The sequence below is a fragment of the Xenopus tropicalis genome, chromosome 3 (assembly GCF_000004195.4).
Source record: "Xenopus tropicalis strain Nigerian chromosome 3, UCB_Xtro_10.0, whole genome shotgun sequence".
Lineage (NCBI taxonomy): Eukaryota > Metazoa > Chordata > Amphibia > Anura > Pipidae > Xenopus > Xenopus tropicalis.
Genome location: NC_030679.2, coordinates 67,948,109 through 67,975,066, shown reverse-complemented (window position 1 = coordinate 67,975,066; position 26,958 = coordinate 67,948,109). Strand labels below are relative to the sequence as shown.

Here is a 26,958-nt window from a genome sequence, read left to right as displayed (position 1 = left end):
AAAATAATCCTATTGGGTGTAACTAATGTTTTATTGATTTTTTAGTAGATTTAAGGTATGAAGATCCAAATTACGGAAATACCCCTTATCCGGAATACCCTTGGTCCCGAGCATTCTGGATAACGGGTCCTATACCTGTATATAAAAAAAAAAAGCAAAAACAAAAAAACTACAGGGTACAAGATTTAAATCATTTAGTGGAATAAGTGAGGCAGCACAATGAACTTGCACAAAAAAAGGAAACAGGTCACATCCTCTTAATCAGAAAGCAATCTAGTTCAAAGTCCATTTTAACCCACTGAGTAGCGTATTGTGGAATAAAGCAATATTACAGTTACTCTGTGTATGCAGTGCAATGGTTGAATCCAAGAAAGTGCTTATGTGTGTATGTTGCATCTTGGTGAGAAATGCATTGGCCTCTTTGGGCCGATTACACCCAGTAAGTTAAAGTCACATAGCATGTAAGAATGAAAAAGCATGAGAAATGTGTACATAATTTATGAAAGGTAATACAAAATTAAAGTGCTTGACATTCCTGTTGGTCAATGATAATAAAAAGCCTGACATACTACTTGGAAGACAAGGATATGGAGGCACTGAAGAATCTAAGCAATTCTGGCAGTTTTTTTTCTCATAACCCCTTGGCAGTTTCCTTACACCCAGACATGTATAAAAAATGAATTGAAATATTCTATTTTAAACTTGTGTTTTAAAGGAAAAATAACTAAAGCACAAAATATATAGAAATATATATTAAAAGCAAAAGAAGTCTACACTCACTGGATTCTAGATCTATTCTTGTCAATGCAGAGTCTTTATTGGTAAACAAATACATTCTTTATCTGTTCTGTTGTTAGAAAATTAAATCTATTTCAAACATTTTTTTTCTTCTCACTGTTAACAAGTGTACGTCTAATGTGAGAGAAATTACTTCAAATAGAATCAGTGTCTAGTCTATTACTGCTTTTTAACGGGTTCTGTTGGCAACCCATTAGTAGATTTCATTCCTATAAATGAATAAATATATTCTAATAATCAGAATGTCTATGAAGATTCTCATTCATCCAGGTCATGATATACAGTATCTAGTAGAATTAAGTCTAAAACAACTGGACTTTTCTGAGTTTTTCTTGAAAACGTTTCACCACTCATCCGAGTGGCTTCTTCAGTTCAAATGACTGGTAGGGAATTCCCCGGTATTTAAACTCTTGATGGTAGTAGAGTCACAGACATCCAATCACAATGGTTCCATTGAACTTGTTCAGCTAGGTGTTAGCTGAAACTGACAGGTGTAAGAAGGTATGATCCAATCACAATGGTACCAAGATTCTCATTGATGAAGGTGTTAATCCTTCAAAGTACATGACTGGAAGTGTGAACTGTTGTGAAACTGCCGGGGTAAGGATGTCAACGCGCCATTGTATGTTGGTGACAAGCTTGTCACCAACATACAATGGCGCGTTGACATCCTTACCCCGGGGAATTCCCTACCAGTCATTTGAACTGAAGAAGCCACTCGGATGAGTGGTGAAACGTTTTCAAGAAAAACTCAGAAAAGTCCAGTTGTTTTAGACTTAATTCTACTAGATACTGTATATCATGACCTGGATGAATGAGAATCTTCATAGACATATTGCTACTCAATTTGGGGAGAATACCCTAAAATTGGTACGGGAATATGAGAGGACGGCCAGAAAACTTGCGGATTACAGAAACCATCTTCGTTTTAACCTACGATGCCGATATCAGGGAATCACACCATGCAGCCTACGTCTGGGTTCTTCGGTTAAAGGTCACAGGGCCAAGGTGATCCTTCAGAAAGCCCAGAAACAACTGTTAAATGAACGGGTGAGGCAGACTAACTTCTCAATTGAGGTCCTGGTTCATAAATTTGATAATGCAAAACAGAGACTGACAGCAAAACTACCGGTGCTGACGTTGCAAAGAGTGGTTGAATTCACAGAGCGGGCGCAACTTGCACAACATGCCAAGGGCAAGGAGAGGCAAATAAACAAATTCACCAGTTTATTATCACGTACCAACAACACCCAGCGAACAGACAAATCAACAGGGAGGAAGGAAGATGAAAACAAGACATGCCAGAACATCAAGGATCTGTGGGTAAAGAATTTATCAGACAGGGAACTCACAGAACCAGAGAAGGATGTCTTAGCCAAGGGACTGAACTTTGCAGTGGCCCCACGGTATGTACCAGTGGTAGACTTCATCACAGCCACAGAATCATCCATCCACAACAATAAGATACCAGTGGATGAGGCTGAAAACATCCGGTTAAAAGTATCAGCAGCCCTAGCTAATGCTAAAGCTCCCCCTTCCAATCTAAGTCTGCAAGAGAGGAGGGCTCTGACATCACTTGCCAAGGACTCAAGTGTCACCATCCTGCCAGCAGATAAAGGAAGGTGTACAGTGGTACTGAATACATCAGACTACCATGCCAAAGTGTCCACACTGCTCAACGATTCAGACACATATGAGCAACTCAAGAGAGATCCAACAAGCAACTACAAGAAGAAGGTTATAGACTGCTTGCAGCACCTTGAGAAGGAAAAGGTCATCAGTCCAGCTTTGTACCGTCGCCTTTACCCAGGCGAAGCCACTCCATGCCTATATGGACTCCCAAAAATACACAAAGAAGGAGGAACACAGCAGGCGAAACAACATAGTAATTCCATATGTTGCTGGAACATCAGAAAAACTTAGGAGAATTTTCAACAAACATCGCATTCCTGTGTTTTTCAAACCCAGCAACACCCTGAGACAGAAGCTGGTGCACCCGAAAGACCCAACACCCAAGCACATGAAGAGTAATGTGGTCTATGCTGTCCAGTGTAGTGAAGAGTGCTCTGACTTATACATTGGGGAGACAAAACAACCTCTCTGTAAGAGAATGGCCCAACATAGGCGGGCAAACTCCTCAGGACAAGACTCAGCAGTCTATCTACACCTCAAAGAAAAAGGTCACTCTTTTGAGGACAGTAACGTGCATATTTTGGACCGAGAGGACAGATGGTTTGAAAGAGGTGTGAAAGAGGCCATTTATGCCAACCTGGAAAAACCATCCCTGAACAGAGGAGGGGGCCTGAGACACCGCTTGTCACCAACATACAATGGCGCGTTGACATCCTTACCCCGGCAGTTTCACAACAGTTCACACTTCCAGTCATGTACTTTGAAGGATTAACACCTTCATCAATGAGAATCTTGGTACCATTGTGATTGGATCATACCTTCTTACACCTGTCAGTTTCAGCTAACACCTAACTGAACAAGTTCAATGGAACCATTGTGATTGGATGTCTGTGACTCTACTACCATCAAGAGTTTAAATACCGGGGAATTCCCTACCAGTCATTTGAACTGAAGAAGCCACTCGGATGAGTGGTGAAACGTTTTCAAGAAAAACTCAGAAAAGTCCAGTTGTTTTAGACTTAATTCTACTAGATACTATAATAATCAGAAGGAACTGGGCAGAACAGCCTAATGTTTTCTTTAATATTTATAGAAAAAGGTGCATTCATATAAAAGTCAATGAAATGAATGAATATATATGTATACATACCTACATATAATACATGTGTAAGCGCACACATGTTGTGGAAACGCTCACATAATTTTTCATATTCACATTGGCTTTGGTCAAGCCAATCTGTAAGTTCTGCCAAATGCCATAGGGGTTGCTATAAGATGCCATAGACAGTCACTATTGGAATGCCAGGGCCTATATTGAATCCCAGGCTTGACTATTACTGCGTACTAGTGGTGCAAGTAGGCTAATCATTAAGAGGTTTCGGCACTAGCATACAGAATGTAGTAGACTTAGAGAGGAATACAAATTTATTATGGTGTCACAGGCTATTTGAAAGCAAACAGCATGGGACATGGGCTTCATTTTAGGGACACACCATCCATATCTACACATTTCAAAATACCAAGCAGAAGGCTAAAATTGTAATAGATTTTGATGTACAGCCACATTGAGAAGGGCTCTGTCTAAAATGAAGGACATGACCCATGGTTTTGAATTTTACATTTGGAAGATTGGCAGAAGGCCTTCTGGAGAATCCATAGGGAATAAAAGAAACAGCATAATCAACACAAGGCAGAATACAAATAGAAGCAAGGGAAGCACTGGAACAGCAATATATTATGCACTGATTTCTTAATAATTTCTATTCTACAAATAAAAAGGTTTAGCGAAATTCATTTTGTAAGTCATTTGCATAATATCTCAGTGTGTCTGTGAAGGCCAGCAACCAATACCTGTCATGCAGGGCAAATGAAGCAAATTTCCATTGTAATCTTTAACAGGGAAATGAGGGAGTTCACATGTACGGGGGGGGGGCTCAAAGAAACAACTTCTGCTGACACTTCAAGTAAAACCTCATCAAAGCCCTTTGGAAAACTATTTGCCTCAAAAAAAAAAAAAAAAGGAAAAATAATAAAAATAAAATATATTATAATATATATGTGTTCTTATGGACCCAGGGTACTCCTAGGTAAGTGTTCAAAGGTGTTCTGCCACGGTTATGCAATATTCCTCTAAAAACACCTTGAATAATGGTAACTATACCATACCTTGGCATTACCTTCTCTATCCAATTTACAAAGCCTTTATATATAGAAATGCAATTTCCACAGTATGAAAAAAATAATACACTTTCAACTTGACTTATTATTTCAGCACAGCAGTGTATTGTAATACTCTGTTCCCCGATTTGTTTTAAATTTGTAGAAAATGTGTCGCAGGCACGAAAATGCTTGAAGATAATCACTGGAAAATATACATTCAAATGAGTATTTCATATTGTTCATTATGAAGACATTTTTTTCTTGCAATCCACTGAGCAGAAGACCATTCCTTGAATGGGCATGAACTTCTGTCCAATCAGACACTTGCTGCAACATGAGCAAATAAAGCACTCTGGCGCTGCATGCCAGTGGAAGCCATTATAACTCACACGTTGGACCTCAGGATCAATGGCATTATGGCAGCCTTGGCATGACTACAAAAAAATAAAAAGATTAAAATACAAGTAAAACATTGATAAAGCAATTTCACTCTGCTCAACATGACACATACACTGCTCCAAAAGCCCTACTGAGGGTTTTACAATCAGACAAAAATATTGGCACCTTTGCGCTTTCAAATAAAACAAAGATTTGGGGAAAACAAAAAGTTTCCACAATTCCTTGTTTGCAGATTTGTTTTATTCCATTTCAGATTTAAAGGAATGGCCTGGCCAAAATTGCAGCATACCCTTTAAAAAGAATACATGGAATTAAAGAAATGATCTTGCATAACAACAGTGATCCAAGCTGCCCCAGATTTGAAGGAAACCATCTCCCAACTGCAGTCTTCTCTAAGGGTTTTGGCTTGTTCAGGTGTGTTTTGGTGAACTTCAGTTGGGCTTTCTTAAGTTTCTTTGTCAGCAGTGGGGAGAATGATCTAGCACTGAGCAGCTTCCGATAAGCTGGTGAGGAATGGTATTCAGTGTCTGAAAGTCTAATTGTATCTGTTTGGCAGTTGATCAATGCACCTTCACCCCAATCCCTCTCTGCAATCTCTCTCTTATTTCCAAGTCCAGGGTGACAATGCCCTGGGTTGCAACTTTTTTGATAAAATTAAGTACAGTGGACACAAGTACATTAAGGTCTCTGGAGATGGACGTGTAGCTTTGAGATTGCTCATGCTTTCTTGTGATTTTTGTTGCATACAATTCTTTGCTTTTCTTTCTTTTTTCCCCATGTTCAGTGTGGAACAAAGACAGTACAAAAAATGTGAAAATTTTTCTCAATTCAAACTTGGTAAATGTGTGTTTCTTACAGGCGTCTAAAACTCATCTCAAATGGAAGAAGAATCACCTGCTTAAAATACAAATATATCTTACACCCTAAATGTGCCACCAATTTTGGCCAGTCTTTTTTAGGATCTCTGTGTGGAATAAGATAAGATTTTGTTTTGTGTTTTTCCACTGCAAACAAAAGAAATACAAATGTGAACACAGAATTATTTCCAAGAATTTTCTGGCAGAACTGGTAATTTATTTGAAAAATGCGCAAAGGTGGAACAAAAATGTTAACATACTTTCAAAATGAATGGGATCTATTATCAAGTTTTTTTTCAGATACTGTAAGTCTTTTCCAGTCAGCTAAAATGATTTAACATTAGATAAAAACAACAGAATATAAATATATGTCCCAAAGTGTCTGCACTTGACCTTTTTGCAATGTGGTGTGCAGGATGACATTATCATGTAAAATCTGGCAGAAAAAAAAAAAGGAATCAATGCCAGCAAGATTAAGATTTCTCTGGAATTGTCAGACATCCATTGCTGCAAACAATGTTATTAAATGGTAATGATTATGCCTCTGTTATATATCTTTGAATTTTTTTTTTTATTCATTGAGGGTTGCTAGTTGACCCAGATATAAAAATAAGAATTCCCTTGTTTTTTATCATTGTAAAGACAATTACATATACACAATTTAAAACTAATCCTAAAAGAAGATTTTAAAATGCAACTTTAAAAGTGTACAAGAATGGGGTAAAGAGAAGAAAACTTACCACAGCATGGTTTTTCACATAGCACAGCTTACAGACTGGTTTGTCATTCACCATCACATAGATCTCTCCAGCAAGGACACAGTCACAGTCAAAGCAGCAAAAATGCTTGAGATGCCAGTTGAGGCCTTCCGCTTGAGTGTATTCATTGCTGAAGATCAGCTAACAAGATAGAAACCATGTTTATAAAAGCAGGGACTGTGTATTAATTAATGAATTTTTCAAGACAGCAGGGGTCAGTAAAACACCTTCTATATAATTAGCAGCTCCATCTAGTGACTTCAGACATAATCTGAAAGGGGAATAAATCTTTTGGAAAGGAGGTTGTGTGTATGAAATTAGTAATTTCTCTGAATTCAATTTATTACAAATTTCAGTACAAATATTTACCTTAATGGCTTTCTTACAAGCCTGAACTAATACAATTCTTTTGCTTAGAAGCTGCTTCCCTAGCAAAGCACTGCAAGTTGTAACACGTAGCAGAGCTGCTGCTCTCTGTGCACATGAGGATTTGTATTCTTTTAAATGCAACTGTTATTAGTATGCAGCAGACAGCAATAACCAGGGGTGATTTGTTTTTTTTTCCATTAAACAAGAAGGAAAAATATAATCATTGGACTATTGCACTGCTTACCTAAAACCCCAGATTGGTGCTGAAAACTGCATCGATCAGGGGTACTACTGTAGGAGAGCCACATTGTCATCTTCTTCCTGGATCCTCTCCAGGAAGCCCAGTGCAGGTGAGCAGTAGATTGAAAAGTAGAACTTAGAAGCAAAAAGCTGGCTTTTCACTCTACTGGGCATATGCACCTACCTTGAGCCGCAGAGAAGAACCAAGAAGCAGAAGAAAATTAGAATATGGTGCTTCAACAGTAGTTCCCTGGTGCAGTTTGCGTTAAACAGGGAAAAATTATAATCACTGGGGGTGCCTAACATATGACACCCTCCAGTTATTATACCTTTGTTGCCATTAAATTAAAGTTATGTATACCATTAGTTATTGTTAAAATTCCCAGTCTCCCTTGCAGCCAGGCAGTGGTTTGAATGACAAATGCTGTTAAAATTTTATAATAGAAATGTGGAGCACAAAGGTAAAAAAAAAACAAAACAAAAAAAAAAACCCAAAATTAATATAAGATGATCTTCTCCATTAAGCAAAAAATAATATTATTTTTGTATGTGCTGCTCTGCAATTTACTTACCTAACCCTACATGGACATAAAACATAATATCTTGATAAAGAGCACAAGGGTTAACTGTTTGTAAAAATTCAGGGTGACGTCGATATGAAGCATACCTCATCACAACCAGCACAACGGGGCTTTTCGCTGTCACAGTAATGCCTTCCACAGTACAGCTTTCCATTTTTCCAGAAATAGATCATATCAACTAGAAGTTCATTGCAAGTGAAGCAGACAAAGCAAGAAGGATGCCACAGCTTGTCATATCCAGCACGCTCAGCATATACAGCAGGGTCCCCTTCCCTCATGTTCTCTTTGCACCGGAAACAGTACTTAAAGAAACAGATCAGACACTTTAACCATGTCCATACATTTCAGTACAACAACCATATCTGCCAGGTTACAAGTTTAGGTTTGTAATAATGTCCATTTCGGTCATCTTTTAATATCTACCAGTCAAATCTAAAACTGCACAGCAGCATTATAAAGCGAATGAAGATAAATGATAAAGACATGAATAACTGAAGGCAAAATACATGTAGGCAGAGGCATTTACATGAGAAGCATTAAAGCAGGACTACCATGTCTTGTTCCTTGGCTCTTCCAATGCCTCCCTGTCCTCTCCCAGTGCTACAATAATATGCTATTTACCAGTCCAATTGTTCGCAGGGTCACGGAGCATATTTCGCCCTTTCAAGCCGTTAACCCTTCCCTTCTGTTACAAACATCTCATTGTCTAAGTAGAGGAACGCCTTGCATGGAAAAACAGCCTCATTCACTGCCGATGTTTACAGCACTGCATATTCCCATAACTGGAAATGTGCAGCGAAGATTCAATTTTGAGAGCAGAAAGAATGTTTTAATAGAACTTTTTTGCACTTCAATCCAAATCAAGTAATATGGGCCACTTTTTGAAATCATAACTTTAATATTTTTGATTCAGACTTATATGGGATCTATACCCACTCAAACACAATGTAAAATGAATCCGAGTGCTCTTCTGATCATTTCTGCAAATTGGCTTTAGGATATATGTTGCTTTACACTGTTATAATAAGACCACCCCCCACAGTTTGATCCAGACAAAAATATCAGAACGCAGGATGTGTCGCCTGATCCTTCTTTGCTTAATTCTATTGCTCCTGTCACAGTTACAGATCTGAGCAGAGAAAAATCAGGACATGTGATATATAGATTGTAAGCTCTATGGGGCAGGGACCTCCTTCATCTTGTGTTTCTGACTCTTATTGCAACTGAACCTTGTATTTATTTGTATTTATTGTTGTACTTTGTATTTATCCATTATCTTTTGTATTTATCCATTATCTTTAACCCCGTCTGTATTAATGAATTCTACTGTACAGCGCTGCGTACATAAGTAGCGCTTTATAAATAAAGATATACATGTCTCCTGCATCAAGCTTCTAGTGTTTCTACCCAGACTGCTGCTGTTCCATGTTCAAAATATCAGCTTTTAAAGTTTAAAACTGCTAATATCACAAAAACTAAAAAATAGTTTACATGAAGTTGTTTGAGTATTATTCCCCTTTAAAGTGATAATGTCACATTCCTATAATTTGTGATAAATATAGGAAAACCTCGCACTACACAAGATTTTTAGGGTGCACAGTATTTCGAAATTCGTAATATAAAGTATAGTGTTAAGGACACAATAAGAGACAGAAACTGGCACACCTAAAAAATTAAAATATAACTTTTACTTTGAAATGGTTAAAAATTGTGATAAAATTGATAGAAAAGTCAGGAAAAAGAAAATTAAAAATATCTAACACACACACTGTTCGGGTACTATATCTAGTGATTACATTCGTAACTCTTTACAGAGTGTTTGCACTTTTAATTGAGTGCTACAATAGGAAGCGTTTGTGGCTCTGGTAAAATTAAATTGTATGCAGCAATAATGTTTCAGACCGATACATTTAAAAATAGTGACTCAAAATGTATCGGTATTGATACATAAATTCGGTGGGTTCATAACATATGTAGCGAACACAAAAGGGGATTTTCTATGGTCCCTTATGTGGTTTGTAAATCCTAAGAGAGACCGTAGCAGTTCTCTTTGGTAGCTGGAAAGGCTTCAAAAGAAGTTTCCAGTATACCAGTATGTTAGGCTGTGATAGTGCTCAGCCAGTATATTTTATATATGATTATTGCCTCCTTTTGTTTCTAGGGATCAGGTAAGTAGTATCAAACTTAACCAAGACACAGCATACCAGTATAATAAACTTTATTGATTTACCATTCGCGTGTTGTATGAGTGTTTATTTTCACACACTTTCTGATGATAAGAATCTGATCAGTTGTACTTATCGCTGACCTAATTAAATCCCTGTAATCACCTACACACAGGTAAGCCGCTAGATTGATGTACCATAAATCGCCCGGCAAATTAGAGTTTTAGAAGGTTTCGCCACTAGTTCAAATTGTAGCCAATGCGTATCAACTGCCTTTTATGTTGTATCACCCGGGAGGCTTGTCAGGTTTTAGTAGCTCTTATTTGATCTTTTGGGTTCTATAATTAGGTTTTGCTATCAAGTACTTCAAAGCTTTTACCACATCACCCCATCAATGGCCCAAAGTTCTCACCAACCACACCGGGTAATTGCTATTGCGTTTCTATTGCAATTTTTTTAAGTTTTTTAAACGGCGATTTATATTGTTGTCACTAATAGTTTAATTACCAACTTAAATCACTCTGTTACTTTCTTGCACCTAACAATTATGATTACATTTGTATTACAGATTTACTTAGACAGTAATTGTTGTTTCCTCCCAAACAATTTACTTGCTTCTACTGCATACACCAAATTTTAACAGGATAACGGCGTTTTGGTATTACCACTTAATCAGCAGCTCAAAATGGTATACATTTCCACATATTTCTCTTTGGGCAATATTGCCTCTGCTTATCGGGGAATCCTGTGCCTGCGCCTTGGATTATTACCTCGGCATTATGAGTATCCGGTTTACCCCGAAATTTTGCGATTATCACGAATTTACAAGTGCTATATCTCAGTTCATTTCCACAAATCATCAGACATAGCGATAGTAATTAGCGTATTATTCCATAGTTAAGGCGGTTTCTCCCTATTGCCCTCACAATTGTTAGCTTTTATCCGTTCCCTGCCAAAAAAAATATATATACTGAGGGTAACGAGGTTCGAACCACCCACCCGGGTTGCTTATCGGAGTCCCTGTGCCTACACCTTCGTTGAGTTACCTCGGCACAGGGTTTAACCGGTAACTTACGCCGGACAATGCTAATGTTCCAATTTCAGAATTTTACTTCAAATGAGACACCAGTCTACATTGCTGGGTCAGATGCATATCACATATCCTAATTCCTGTGCCTACCACCGTAATTTTTACCTCGGCACAGGGTTAAGCTACATAGGACCGGAGTTCCTATTTCGGAATTTTTACTTCAAAGAAACACACCAGTCTACAATACTGGGTCAGGCATAAATCGTTATCCCAGATCCTGTGCCTACTACCATAATTTGAACCTCGGCACAGGGTTGGAATAACTAATTACAATTGTTCCAAAGCACAAAACCTTGCATTCCAATTCCGGAGTCTTAATTCAAAAAAACACACCAGTCTACATTACTGGGTCGCACGTAAACCGTTATCCTAACTCCTGTGCCTACTACCGTCACAAACGCTTCCTATTGTAGCACTCAATTAAAAGTGCAAACACTCTGTAAAGAGTTACGAATGTAATCACTAGATATAGTACCCGAACAGTGTGTGTGTTAGATATTTTTAATTTTCTTTTTCCTGACTTTTCTATCAATTTTATCACAATTTTTAACCATTTCAAAGTAAAAGTTATATTTTAATTTTTTAGGTGTGCCAGTTTCTGTCTCTTATTGTGTCCTTAACACTATACTTTATATTACACATTCCTATAATTTAACACTGTTATGTTCTGGTTAGTATAGGAATCGGAGTATCAATTTAACTTTTATTTTTTCCCATGTAACTAGCTATTCCAGTTTACATATATTCCCAAGTTTGCTATTGCATTGTCCTTGAACTGCTAACCTGCTAAACACAATTTCTTACTATACCTCTCCACTAACACAGTGACTAGGATAAATACAAAAGCTAGATGGGTAGAATTTCTGAACATATAGGCGGCAGATAACTTATTTGGGGTGTTCATCTTTATATCAACTTTAACAAGGGAGGCCAAATCTAAGCGCCTTACCAAGTATTTTCATTGTACGGTTTTCACTTTTTGCCTACTTTCAGCCTGCAACTTATATTATCTGTTTGACAGGTTCTATATTTACTAAAGTTAATTTTAAAGTGATACTGACACTAAAAAAACTACTCTTTCAAAATATTAATGCACTTTAAAAGTCACCTATAGGTCATGTTGATCATTTTTCACTGATAGGGCTGCTTTTGTAAATAATTGCTACTTGAAGTTCCTAAACCTGACTGTTTTGTCAACCTGACTGTCCCTTCTCAACCTGTCAGAAAAAAAAAGACTTGGGGAGCAACACAAGCGTCATACAAGTTCATGGAGGTGCCAATTAAGGGCTAAGATTGGCTATTATGCAGCCTCTATGCACACTATCAGCTTACAGGGGGCTTTATTTGGTAGTAAATCTTGTTTTTTATTCAACCAAAACTTGCCTCCAAGTCAGGAATTCAAAAATAACTACCTGCTTTGGGGGCACTGAGAGCAACATCCAAGGGGTTGGGGAGCAACATGTTGCTGTTAGTTTTAAAGTAGACTTCTGGTGACCGTTCAATGATCACTTGTGGTCTAAATGCTCTTATACACATGGAAAACCATATAAAAGATTACTGCTGCTATAAGAAAGGAAAGACTTAAAATGATTACACTTGCTAAATGTAAGCACAAAAACTACTTTAACCTTTAACCGCAGATTTCAGGTACCAATATATTTTATATAACATATTTTTTGAAGACAGCATTCAAGTGATCCTAATGACCTCTGTGGAGAATTAATGTCTATTGCAGACTATAGAAATCATGCACATCTGTCACATGCATGCATGTATGTACCTATGTATGTTTGTATATTTTTATTTCTATAGGGCTATTAGTGTACTCAGTGCTGTACAGCAGAAAACAGTACAATACATACATTTATGTTCAAGATTAATTGCGAGGTGTTCAAATACAAGCGGAAGGAGGTCCCTGGCCTATACAGCTTAGAGCAATAACAGACATGGAATTTTGAAATCTAGTTTCCCATGAGCAACAAAATATCCCAAAATACCTGCCCCGCTGGATCCAGTGTAACTAGTACAAGTAAAACTCTTTAGATACAGCGATCACAGATAATTGTGCGATAATTTCTTCTTCTGCATTTTTGAGCGATTACCCAGAATCACTCAAGTAAAGTATTCTACATGTGCCAATTTCAGTGCATGCAGAGGGGCAGGTATGATCAGGCGCTTTATGGCCTGCAGGAGAGGAGATTTCCTGTGGATGAAAAAGCATCTCATTTGTCTTGGCCCTTACAGTTAAGTTGGTGGGTAACTTACAGACACAAATAAGTGGATATGAAGTGCTCCAATTTACAGTGGTTGTCACTAGTCCCCACACTGAGTCACCAAGTGCACTAACGCACGAAACGCGTCAGGCACTTCTGTTTTTAATGTGAAGAAATAGAGACCATGTTTTAGCAGACCCTGCCAGTCCGGAGTGCTTGATGTCCTATTTCTACTTTGACGATATTTTCCCTTCGGCTGCGGGTTCGGGGCTTTGGGCACCCGGACCACTACTGGACACCGGTGAGCATACCGATTTCCCTGCTCTTAAGAAAACTGAATAAGATATTGGAACCTTTGGATCTCGAGCGGCAGGCCCGGGGTTTTGACACCTGGGCCTCCACTGTGTACTGGGTATCTATTCTGCCGTTTTTATTTTGAATATAGGACGGTAGATTGTTTATCTATATTTATTTAATTTACTTCAATTCCTCTTTCATTTGTTTATTCACTCACTTTTCATTTGATTCTTTACTAATTTACTAATTGCTTAATCTTGCACAGAGAAATCAAGTAAACTTTCGCTCTTTGAGCATTTTTTTCTGCCCACACTGAGTCAGACATTAGACAAATGCTCCAAGAGGTAGTCTCAAGTTAATTTTTTAAGAGAGAAGAATCCCTTCTAATGGAATTTAGGGATAGCATTCCAAATTTAAGAAGCAATACAGAAGTGTTCAAGGCAGAAAACAGCAGTGGAAGTGGGTGGTGCAACCAAGTGGTTGCTTTGAGAGGAGCGAAGGAGTCGGACAGGAATGTATGGAGATACAAGAAAAGATATTTAGTTAGGTGGAAAGAAATGATGGGCTTTGAAAGTCATGAAAAGGAGTTCAAATGTTTAAATTAATTAATTGAGAACATGTGATTTGGTCAAGAAAACAAGTTATGAGTAAGGATGATAAAACAAGTTGGCAGACTTTGGAGGCACTTAAAGGAGTGAAAGAATTAAAGCAGACGGCCTTAAGAAGGAAGAGATAGTTTATGTTACAAATGGTAGGGATCTAGTTGTGGGTGAGCAACCTAAGAATGTGAGAATGTAGATATGTCATTGATTCTTACTACAAAATATCTGTACAATGAGTAGTGTAAGTCTATTTCAGCTTATAAGTTTTTTGTATATAAAAATCAAGAGCTCCAAAATGTGCCCATTAGTGTAACAACAGGACAAACTTTGGCTGTTGGCAAGTAAAGATATGTGTGGGTGTAATATTTATATAAACTGTCCTGTACTGGCTCTGCATAGAAGTTATAAATGAAAATTACTAGTATGGTAATTTGAACTGATGCTGTTAAAGATGTATGTGAGTTTGCACATAAAGTAAACAAGATAGTTCTTTGGAAACGTCAGTATTACCCTTGCTCTGCTACAGTTGCTGGGACTATAACTAACATTATAGTTTGATGCACAATAAAGGCCTGAAATGCAATGGCCTTAACTGTAATGTTCAAGTATCCTATAAAAATGTCCGATGATGCCTCTGAGAAAGTCTCTTTTTGGGACAGAAAAAGTTTTCATGAAGAAAAAAAATGGCAAATTGTAATATACATTTCAACCCATTTTATAAATCCATTCAACCTAATTTTAGTTAATTGGCCTAGTTAATAGGCCACTAGACCTCTGTTACCATAAGAGTAGAATGAGCTAAATTACTGTTAATCTTTCTTAAAATCAGTTGCTTCTCTCTGCGCAAGCACAGTTTTGCAACAAGACACTAACTTTGAGACTGTTTTTATCAAATATCAAACAAAGTGCAAAATGAGGTATGTGTCTCTAATGGCAAAGACTGGTTGACACTATATAAAATAAATAATGTGACTTACATATGTGGATTCCTTCTGAGCTGCCACCTTGTCTTCTGTGCCCTTAACAGTTGTCAGAGTGCTCAAACTTCCATTTGTAGATCTACCTGCTCCACAAGCTTGTGCCTCCACTTCTTTGGGAAGTTTGACATCTCCTACACCAAGGACTTCATTTTTATATTTCTTCACAAACTGCTCCATTTGTTTCACCTCGTTTGGAGACAGTTCATGACACTTGGAAGGATCTTGATCATGAGCGGGCAGCTGCTTAGCCAACTGCTTCTTTCTGTACTGAGCGCCTTCTGAACCAGCGACAGGCTGTTTGTCTTTTGGAATTAGCTCCATATAGCGCCTGGCCTGATATAGCAGATGAAAAAAGTAGAAAATTAATACAAAATATTTAATTTATACAAAAGCCTTTAAAAAGCTAACAATCCAATGAATGCTCCAAAGACCAAGAGTAATAATCTTCCTTTAGCTTGAATTAAACTTGAAGTCTGCCTCAGCAGAAACGGATAAAACGAAGTATTCAAGGTTATGGAATGCAGCATTGTGCTGGTTTCTGATATTTCAAGGACATAATTTACACTGCCTTAAAGCACACTAGCAAATCCTCCAAAATCCAATTTGAATGTCACCATAGCTACAGTGCAGGTGTTAAAGTTCATAGCAGACAAAGTACTATAATGTTGACAAACAGTCGATTTCTTATATGTTATAAACAGAAAGATTCTAAGAAAAAAGGGCCTTTATGTTCTGTGCTTTTTTAATTGTGATTTTTGTTTTGCAGCTCTTAGGTGTAACATTTAAACTGCATGGGTGGTAGGTATAATTACCCTTGGACTCAAACAGCCTGGAAGAGGAGTAGAATAGCGCTTGAACAGAGAAGAAAAATAAAAGAACATTGTCATAACTAATGGATTTTCTATTTTTTTCTGCACAAGTGTCAGAAGTGCACAGATGTATTTGGGAAAACTCATAATCTGATCACCTAAGGGGCTATGGCGAGGCGATTTGCCGAAATCGCCTGTGCAACGTGTGCCATCCCACCGGCGACTTTGGTGGGTAGTTCGGGGAGATTAGTCGCCCGTGACAAGGGAGATTTGTCGCGGGCGACTAATCTCCCCGTGTGCCAGAGCCCTAAAGGGTAGGCTCCTCAAGCTAGGAATTCAGGACAGATACCACGCTATTGCTAAGAACAACAATTTTAAAGTAGATATGCAAAATACATGATAATATTATCACAGAACTTCTATCTGATTAACAGTGAAGAAACAAATTAGTATTAGCTATGCAAATTGGAAATAAAGTAATCTGAGAGTAAAACCCAGTTGTAGGTATCTTTTATTGCAGAAACAAATATATTCAGATTTTCTTTTGCAATTGTTTTGTAACTTTGGCGCACCCACTGTTGCTGGTATACAACTGCAATCTATAACAGTGAAAGGATACTGGGTGCTGTTTCCCTTGCAACAACAACTAGGGATCCAAGGTTGTGAAACACTGACCAAAATATTATAAGGGGATTGAGAGGATGCCTTTTGCATGGTGTTACACTGTACCGATATGCTGTAGTACTGCAGTATGTAAATGTGCAGCTTAGCAGTTTTAGAACTCTCCATCTTTATTCTTACCAGGGCCTGGTTTTGCACTGGAGGTGCCCATTCATAGGTCACTGTATTAATGGACACATCCTTCTTTGCTGCAACTGGGCTTGTGAGAATCATAACATTTCGTTTATAAGTGGGTATGCCATCAGTTTTCAGCTTTGCAATAAGAGCTGTATATTTTGTATCCTCAAACAGCTTCCCCACTTTCCGATCATCTTCATTGTTTGAAAGGATGCTATGTTCTTCTTGGCCACATTTACAGTTTCTGCATACTTTCCTAAATATGCATGACAAGGAGATAAAAAAGTACAAAAAATGCTTACTTTATATACATTGCCTAAATGTCTGAATATACAGTTTTAAATTTAAAGCTAGCTAGAAATATCGCTATTGTTTTACAATATATTTTAAACAACTGTATACTGAATAAATTAATAACACTATTTAAATTACTGGGCTAAATAGGTTACTGCCCAAGCTACTTGCCTTTGATTGGACTGGCAACCTACTGTCACCAATGGAGACAGATGGATTTATTTATTTTTTTTTTTAACCATGAAATTTTTGGCTTTTCCATTTAAGTCAATTGCAGTCAAAAGAGGAAGTAATAGCTGTTAGCTTTAGTAATACTGAGTCATATCATATGGGCATACCATTGGAAAAGGAAATGCTCACACAGAAAAAGTAAGGAGAGTAATGCCTAAATTAGAATATGTCTCTTTCTGTACTTAAAACTCAGACAAAGCAGCAGCAAATGGTCTTTTTGAATACACTCCAAAGTACTCCATGAAAAGAGCATTTTTAAACTCTGACGAACTCAACACAGAAATACAAATGACTGATCTCATCAGAATTGAATCTTCTATGGGAGACAAGCCACTTAAAAGAATGTTGCCGAGGACAAGTCTGCTAACTAGTTAGAATACTAATTATATATATTTAACTCCAAAAATGCTAGCTAACTAGTTAGCAGACTTGTCCTCGGCAACATTCTTTTAAGTGGCTTGTCTCCCATAGAAGATTCAATTCCTGAAATAGCCATTCATTTATACCAAAGGTGTGAGCAATTAATGTAATATGTGTAAGCTAAATAAATCTATGAATGCCTACAGAATCTCTACGCATAGTTACCACTGTAACGTATTTGCAGCATTATTCTCCTCATATGTCTCAAAATATATCTAATTATAATATTAGGACATTTTAATTTGCTATAAAAGCTGAATGATTACACAGAATGCTAGGATGTTCTCTTTTCATAAAGAATTCTCCAAATAATGGAATGGCTGTTGTTGCCCTCAAATTTGCTTTGTTAAATAGCTTAAGTAATACTGACCGCCAAAAATGCAGTTCAAATCCCTCACATTTTTCTTTGCATTTTAGACACGGAGCACCAAATCCTTCCTCATGACCAAGTGTCACCTTTCAAATAAAAGAAATACAAAGATAATTAGCAGTTTATATGCTTACTAAGACAATACCAAATAAAAGTAATATATAACATCCCAGACAGACCCCCTATATTTTTCCTGTTGACCGCTGAAAGTCTGACATTTAACAGTGTGTTATTGACCAGCATGTCCGTGTACCGTCAAATTACCATTTTTCAGTCATAAAGTTCCCCATATGATGCAAAAAACTTCTTCACTGATCTATGGCATGGCTTATCAGCACATCCAATGCTTGGCATTAAAAGTAACAAAGAAATTTAAGCAATGGACAAGACTCCAAGCCTTTGTCTCACTTACAATAATGCTCTGTGATATACATGAGTACATACATGCAAATCAGAGATACATTTAACTTTCAGAATACTTATTGACCTGGTCAGAATAATCGTTTTTAGCAGAAAATAAAGTATAGCAAGATATAGGTTGCAAATAATAAAAATTACTACATAGGCATCAGGTTAAAGCTAAATGCTAAATCCTTTCCAATGAGCTGGCAACTCAGCTCTAATCACCAACAACTATGTTATTCTAGCACCAAATAGGTTACTCTCTCTAAAATAATTATAAATGTGGAAAGATTAGTCATTTGGGGCTCCATATAATTTTTCTGCAATTTACTGATTTCAGTTACAACATTCTATGATTTTCTCTTTCGAGAAAGCGCAACAACGGCTGTTAGGTTCAGGTTTTTGATTGCAATTTACAGTAGAATTATATTATTGCTAACATTACCGTGCATTATTTTAAATGAAATGATTTGTTCAAACTAAGTGGTAACTACTAAGAAATAAATGCCATGTTTGTGAAAACATATAACCGCAGTATTTAGAATTATAGAATTCCAGTTTTCAGGAAAAGGTCCAACAAAACTATCTTTTCTTTTCTGGTTCAAACATTCTGTTAAACAGGCCAAGGATACAATAATAAAAAGATTATACAGTGATGTCTGCCAGCTATAAAACATTTTACAGTATACACCACCTTATGTAAATAGAAAAAGTTCCATAATATTTTTTGAAATGCTGAGATGTTTCTCAGGTTACAAAACTAAATGTAAATGCATACAGGCATCCTTTTACTCAAATTGAAAAAGCTTTCTAATCTCTACTGATCCAGTACATGGCAGATTTATTCAATGACTATCACTGTATAAACATTTAGGCTGAAGAAAACTATTAAGATAGATCTTACTTGTCAAAACCCTTATGATGATTTTACAGAAGAGAAAAATCATACCACCCAAGAGGTTTGATAATGGCTTCTATGTGGCTTCTAATTTTACTGACCACAAATTAGGTAGTAAGGAATAAAAGATGGAATGAGACAAAGTGTATTTAGCACTAATAACAAACAAGACAAAGTATCAGCCTACACATTTAGACACTGTTCTGTTTTTTACTGCCACAACAAAGTGTCTGTAGGTATTGTTACATCATTCACTAATCGCAAGATTATCGTCAATGCTTCCTGGAATCAAGAACTGTGAAATTCCTACCATTTGTACCTTCAGAGGGATGGAGGTCACATTGTTACTCAAGAAATATTTTCGCTGGAATGTGTAACATAAATTGCATGCTTGCTGTACAAGGCAAACTATTCAGCTCCATTATGCATTCACAGGAAACATGTTTGCAAAACCCTTGTGAAACGTAATTGCCCATTAAGCAGGTATACATATTCTTCCTACTCGTGGGCCTCTTTCAGCAGCTCACCTTTCAAAGTGACTGTTAAATCTGAGTCTGACAAAACCAAACAACATTATGGAGGTACTGCATAACAGTAAAATGTTGGCACAGCATCCTGGTGGGTCTTCTTTAATATTTTTAGACTTTAGGCTCTTTTGGGCAGGGTTCTCTCTTAATCTTGTATTAGGGTTTTTTTATGCAATCTATATGTTCAGTGTGTACAAGCACATGCTTTTGCCTACACTAGTTATGCTGCCAAGACCATAACCTCGCTTTTATTTATCTTTTTTTCTTTTATTAAGAAGAATTACTGCCTTGCAACACTGAGGTCCTAGGTTTAATTCCCAACTAGGCACATTCTTCAAGGATCTCCCAATGTCTGTGTGGGTTTCCACCCACACTCCAAGGGGTGATTCAGCCCTCACAGATGGCCTACTTGATGCTGCTCCCTACCCCCCTGTTCCACAACACTAGTGCAGTGAGTGATATTGCACTCTTTATATTAGAAAAGCTGACATTTTTATTGAAAAAATTAAATTTTTAATTTTTACATTTACCAGGAGTGGGTTTTTTTTGCCACCCCTACATCATTTGTAACCTGCATCATGGCAAGAACACCCCTGTGGACTCCACAAGAGAAACACAGGCAGGTAAATGGGCTCCTGATGATGATTAATGATAAGTCTTTAATATATTTACGTTCTAGTATGAGGGGCCCCTCCTTTGGTGACTTTGTTGTTTTTATATTTGGGTGTGGTTTATTGTCTTTGAAGGGGGTTAAGCCCCTTAAACTTGTTGATTTGGTATTTGTAGCTAAAACTGACAATATATACTACCACATCATCTGTACTTAAATTTTCCTGTGAGACAGCTTTGAGGTGTTTCAATAATATAACTTACTTTCTTCCCCATGCCGGCACTCCTTATAACTTGAATTTGCAACTGATTCTGCGCACCATCCTGGGCAGGTGAATGCTCACAAGTCTACTATGGTGCCCAGGTTCCAACACTGGGTGACAAACTGGCACCCCACAGTGAATGACAATTCTTGTCCTTTAAGGTGCAAAGTGGACATAAGCGAGGGTTGTAATCTTTTAGAGGAATGTAATAAAAACAAAAACAAAAGTTTTTTTTTTTTTTTTTTTTAATACAGGTTTTCAAAACCCACAAAAACTATTCAGCTATCCTTCTGGCCTTGAATGAATATAATGAAATAATTTACTAAAATACTTATTTATGTGGCAAAATACACTGCCTACAAGCAGGCCTTAAAATGTACAATGTGTGGCTAAAAATTTCAGTTTAATAACGGTCTAATTAAGAATATTACAAAAAAAAATAAAAAAATTATAATCAAAGTGAGTGATTTTCAGTAAGGAATAAACCCAGAGAGCAAGAGCTTATTTTGTCATCTTCAGTCTGAACCCACAATGAAAACCATTAACAGTTATTTCAGTACTGGATGTTCTTCACTGGTATTCTGTGCCCTTTTTGTTAACAGTAAAAAGCAGTACAATTCCTGCAAGAACAGTAATAGATCATATTATCTGTCCACATAAATATCTGTGATCCAAAATAACCACAAATATTCAAGTTACTTTATTCTTATGGATTAAGTATTAATGGAAAAGGATTAACTATGCTAATGATAAAATGTAGTGCTGTCTTTTATGGAAATCATGGCTTTGGCACTATATTACAGTATATAAAACTGTCCCAATGCCCTTAATTAATAATAAATTATGTGTCCAACAAGTATTCAAGCATCATCATATAATTTAAGGAAAGGTTAAAGGGACAATCTTCATAATAAATTATACTACTGCTTATAAGTAGAAAATATTATACATAATATCCTGTAAAATATATCCTTAAAAATGGTGCTTAGTGATGAAACATGACTGACTGTGTCACAAGACTGACTAAATCTTGTGTATTATAAAAACAAACTATGTACCACTCAGAGACTTTTACAATAGGGGTTACACTACTCATATATATATATTATATATATATATATTATATATATATATATATATATATATATATATATATATATATATATATATATATATATAGTTTGGTCATTTTGTATTTACCAAACTAAATATTTTTCATAAATGGAATGTTTTGATGTCAGAACAGGGGATTTATAACTTGAAGAAACATGCACATATTTGTGCATGTATACTTGATGCTATCCTGCTGCTGCTTTCCCACGCAACGCACCCCCCCCCCCCCCAAAAAAAAACCTGCTTCCGTTTCTCACAGTTCTAACCCAACCTCTGCCAACTCAACCTTCGCTCACCTTATGATTGCATGGCAGAGGAATCAGAAAACAGATTGAGAAGGGGAAGTGGAACAGACAAAAGAAGAGAAAGAGTTGTAATGGATGGAGAGGCTGGCAAATGGCAGAAGAAGTAATAGACAGGCAGAAGGAAGTACAGGTGGAATGAGCAGGAGCTAGCAGAGGTATATGGGTTGGCTGAAAGAAAACAAAGTGGAATTGACAGGCAGAAGGTAGCCAGAGGGGAATGGGCATAAGGTAGCAGAGCAGACTTTATGGGTGAAAGGGGGTAGGGGGAATGGACAGGTGGAAGGTAGAAGAGGTAGGATATACAAGCTGCAGGTAGAAGAGGGGAATAAATGGAGGGAGAAAGAGTAGAGGGGTGGGCAGGGCTGTCGAGAATCTGGAAAGAAGGGAGAACTCCCTGAAACACTTAAAGTGTGTATTTTTTTATTATTAAATTACACTGTGTACATTGCAAATAATTAATTTTACCATTTAAACTTTTATTATTGAACCAATAAATGTATGTTTTAGTTGTAATATTAGAGTGACTGCCATCTCAGGTCACTGTTCCTGATCCTGTGCTTTCAGAATAAGCCAGCACTGCACAATAGATCTACTTTCAGAAAAGTTATTGTTTCTCATACTCAGTGTAACTGGAGGAGTCATAGCTATACTTGGGTATTTAACTATTGAGTGCCATTTTCATATCTACAACTAGGTGGGGCATGCCAGCATTTCTTAGCAGGTGTCAGGGAGCTGCTATCTTGTTACCCGCCCATTGTTCAGCAGGAAGCTTCCTCATAGTCTTATAAACTACTCCTGTACATTGGTCTGGGTGCAGGAGTGTGGCATTCAACATTCAACAGGAAGGGGGGCATTCTGAAGTAAAATAGAATTTGCATTCGGAAGCAAAAATAGGATAGTGAAAGGCACCACAATTATGTTTTAGGTAAGTTAACACATTTTGTTTGGTTCAGTACAAAGTAACTGGATTTAAATGAAAAAAAACTTCCCTTCTGGCCCCTCATGATCTTGTAACCATGGCATAGAACTTTTGCAAGAAAGGAACTGTAAAGCCTCTTTTGCATTTAGAAGAACATAGGCTATTTATAAGAAACAAAAAGCTATAGCTTCAATTTATAATTAGTAGACTCACGCAATTGTCTTCAAAATGAATTCAAGGAAAAGTGCATTGCAAAATTACCAGTAATATTATGAAGACAGTAATGTTACTAAGCCTGGTTAGCCTGGACCTACACCCCCTCTAGGCATGAATTTTTTTTTTACCGGCAGCTTGCATTTCTTCTTCTCCGGCAGGTCCGGGGGGGGGGTGTGGGCATGGGTGCAGTACCACCCCTGAAAGAAGGTGCTAAAATTATTCCTAAAACCATCACAAATATGTGTTTCCCGATAGTCTTAGGCGACCCACAGGTTGAGAACCGCTGATTAAGTGGCATGCAAGTTGAATGAGTCACAAAGTGGCTCTGATGGCGGCTCCTGCAACTTCCTGGTTGCCCACTGATTTCCCACATGCACACAAGGAAGGCATCAGTTTGGATTCAGTTCTGGATTTTCAGTTAGGAAAGAGCAGTGTTTTGTATTCACCAATTCATTTTTATTAGGATGTATATTTTTACTGACTATGCATATTTAAACAGAATGACATTTTAGGCTCTACTGTTCAGTTTTACATGTAGCACTACACGACAATGTAAGTGTTAACTGACTTCTTTCTGCCAAGTGGGTCTGCAGACGAAGAAGCTAACGCCAATGCTCTTGATCATTTTTCTGTTTTGAGTTTGCATTTGTTTTAGTGGATACAGAGACACAAGTCAAAATCATATTATTTAACACTGTGGTGACAGAGCAGTAAATTCTTCAAACCACACCAACCCTGCAAACAATGTTTTGGGGCCCTCCCGACACCATATATGGTAATTACACCATTGTGTACAACAGATCAAAATCAATGCATTCTTAATTACTTGTGGGTGCTAAGTTTAAGGTAATTAAGATTACTCCCAAAACACTTCACTCTTCTGTGATTTAGAAATGTTCATAAGAAGCTATCCTTACTTTTTGGGGTCCTCTTTCACAGTCTAAAAATATTCCTATACAAGGTGAACATTTGATTTATTAAGGTAGATGCTAAATTGCACTAGTGCCATTACACATGGCAAACAATTAAGAGTGTTGCTTCTATTTTCTAGCTGGTAGTGAAATAGCTTAAATTGCTCACTGGTTGCTATGGGCAACTGCAACAGGGCTATGTTGCACCAATGGTTACAAATGAGCCAAGCAGTGTAGTACAGGTAAGGGATCCATTATCTGGAAACCCTTTATACAGAAAGCTTTGAATTACAGGATGGTCATCTCCCATAGAGTCCATTTTAATGAAATAATTTACATTTTCAAAAATGATTTCTTGTCAGTAATAACAAAACAGCTCCTATACCTGTATAAGAAATATTCAGAAAATCTTCAAATACTGTATTTAGTGCCATCATGTCTATATGCAACATGTTTTAAGGGCAGAAGATCCTTCTTAGATGTATTTTATACTGTATATAAATAAGATGTATCTTATACTGTAGTAAAAAGGTTTGACTGAATACTGAATGTGGGATCCTGCATCTTGTAATTGAATATAGAACATTAGGCAGTGTCAATTCTTTAAGGGTGAAGACACACTGAGCTACTAGTAGCAGCTACTTTTTCAAAGCTACTAAACTCCAGAAAATACTCTGCCATAGACAATACAGGGAAATACCTCTGCTAAAACACACGTAGAGACAATTATCAGTAAATGATCAGCATTGTCTATTTTAGAAGCCAAGCTCTGTGTGTCTTCACCCTTAAAGGCATATTCACTTCAAGTGGCAATGACAATGGATTTCATGCATTCATTAGAACTCACTGTCCTTGAATTTTCAAAATAATCTGATTACATTAGTCCATCATTTAATAAATGTTTTTCTAGCTGACTTTATACCAGAACATTACAGCAATAGCATATTGGGGGCATTAACTGCAGCAATATGAATTGAGGCGCCATGGCCCATCCTGCTAAGATGATTCCAATCTGAAAACATAATTGTGTTTTCAGTTGTTTGTTGTTTCTGCAGGGCAACCTGAGGTGCCTGCCATGTATGGCATTGGGAAGCAAGCCATGAAAGATAGCAGAATTTTGTTGTTACCAGAATCAGCAAGTAAAATGCCCAGTGTACAACAGCCGTAATCTAAGTTATAAAGCAAGACAGCAGTCCAAAATGCAGAAAAGATGTATACAAAAGTAACAGGGCAAACAAAAAGAGATACATAATTAAGAGTACTGATAACGAACCAAAATCAAAAGTATTTTAGTTACACAAACTTTTACAAGATGGGTGTTCTGATATTTACTAACTTATTCAATGGACATTATACAAATCAGTTATGGGTTCTGGCATCAAAAGAATGGCAGAAACTTAATATAAATCTTACTTCTGCCCCTCCCACCCGAATAAATGAAATCAGCCGAAAATGAGCCATGAATGCAAAAAAAAGAGGAAACATACAATAACCAAGCAGCCACTGCCCTTAGTACTAAGTGTCTCATTATTTCCGCCAACACTATGACACTACAATCTAACACGTATCAAAAAGATAAAGTAAGCATAATCTATTGCATTCTACTACAGCATGTGAAGTCTCAGTGCTACTAATAAAAATGAAGCCTGCGGGAGAGCAAATGGGCTAGAGGTACTTGCGGACATGTTGGGGCAGGGCGACACTAAGGTAGATACAGGAGAAGAAAACAAATCAGTCACTAAGTACTGCCAATACGGTAACCCACCTTCTTTAATTTATTCTCTAGCTCCATTTTTCCTAGTAAGTTCTCTCAGTTCCTTGACAGGAGGCTGCAGATTCAGTCGGGCTCACTGATATGGGACGTGCCTGTAGCAGCTGGGAACCCTCACACTCTGACTCATTTCACTCAAACTTCCGCTGTCCTGCGGCTGATAGTGAACAAAAGAAACATATTGACCAATCAGCGCTTTGGTAGGAATGCTCTTCAGCCAATGGCAGGGGGTCGTTGTTGGTCCCGCCCGAGAGAGCAGGGTACAGTATAGGTGTATGTAGAGCAAGGGCTAGGCGTGTTTAGGTACACTGAGGTACTGATAATATACTACTGCCGTAAGGGCAGACTTTCGTCCTAGTATCAGTGACTCATAGGGACGTTTGTGCTCATAAGTGAAGTCGTTTTGTAAATGGCATGCTCTGAAAGAAAACGCCCATTGCAAGTTCTCAGAAAAGAGAAGCTGTTACAACAACTTGTGCTTTTCAGCTTTGCCATTTAATTGATTGCTGTGCCTGCTCTGCTCTGGGGAATAAAGCCCCGCCCCCTTAACTCTTCAATTTCCCCTGCTACACTCAAGCTCACAGCCTTACCTTGATGTTTAATTGTCCTGGGAGGAGCATTTGTGACAGGCAAGGGTTAACAATTGGCATTGGCTGCATTCCTCTCCTGCTCAGTGGGTCAGGGGCTGAGCGTGCCTCTGTCTTTTATCAGGTAGAAGAGGCTGCTGCTTTTATTTGAGTGCTGGGCAGTTTCATCTTTCCACCCCTAACATATATCTCTCACTCCTGGGAATCTCTGGCAGAGCACAGCATGCAGGGGAAGAGGTATCGCTCATTCATAAAATATAGCAGACACATACCCCCCAACTGTCTCGCTTTTCGCGGGACAGTCCCGCTTTTCATGGCGCATCCCGCTGTCCCGGGAAGTTCCATGAATGTCCCGCATTGCAGGACATTCATTG

At 37.6% G+C, this 26,958-nt stretch overlaps 1 protein-coding gene and 1 long non-coding RNA gene across 2 annotated transcripts; one reads left to right on the top strand and one right to left on the bottom strand.

Moving 5' to 3' along the window:
• Positions 1 to 758: 758 nt before the first annotated feature.
• LOC116409741 lies at positions 759 to 3,558 on the top strand. Its single transcript, XR_004221993.1, has 3 exons — positions 759 to 849; positions 906 to 1,042; positions 3,482 to 3,558. It is a non-coding gene; the product is annotated as an uncharacterized LOC116409741 (long non-coding RNA).
• Positions 3,559 to 3,839: 281 nt separating this feature from the next.
• Positions 3,840 to 26,423, bottom strand: tes (testin LIM domain protein). The gene is made up of 7 exons (NM_001004961.2): positions 25,992 to 26,423; positions 18,064 to 18,149; positions 16,752 to 17,004; positions 15,139 to 15,474; positions 7,881 to 8,096; positions 6,587 to 6,745; positions 3,840 to 5,024 (listed from the first exon to the last, which is right to left on the bottom strand). Exons 1-7 carry the CDS (start codon positions 26,016 to 26,018, stop codon positions 4,833 to 4,835), a joined length of 1,269 nt encoding a protein of 422 aa, NP_001004961.1. The 5' UTR covers positions 26,019 to 26,423; the 3' UTR covers positions 3,840 to 4,832.
• Positions 26,424 to 26,958: the final 535 nt, after the last annotated feature.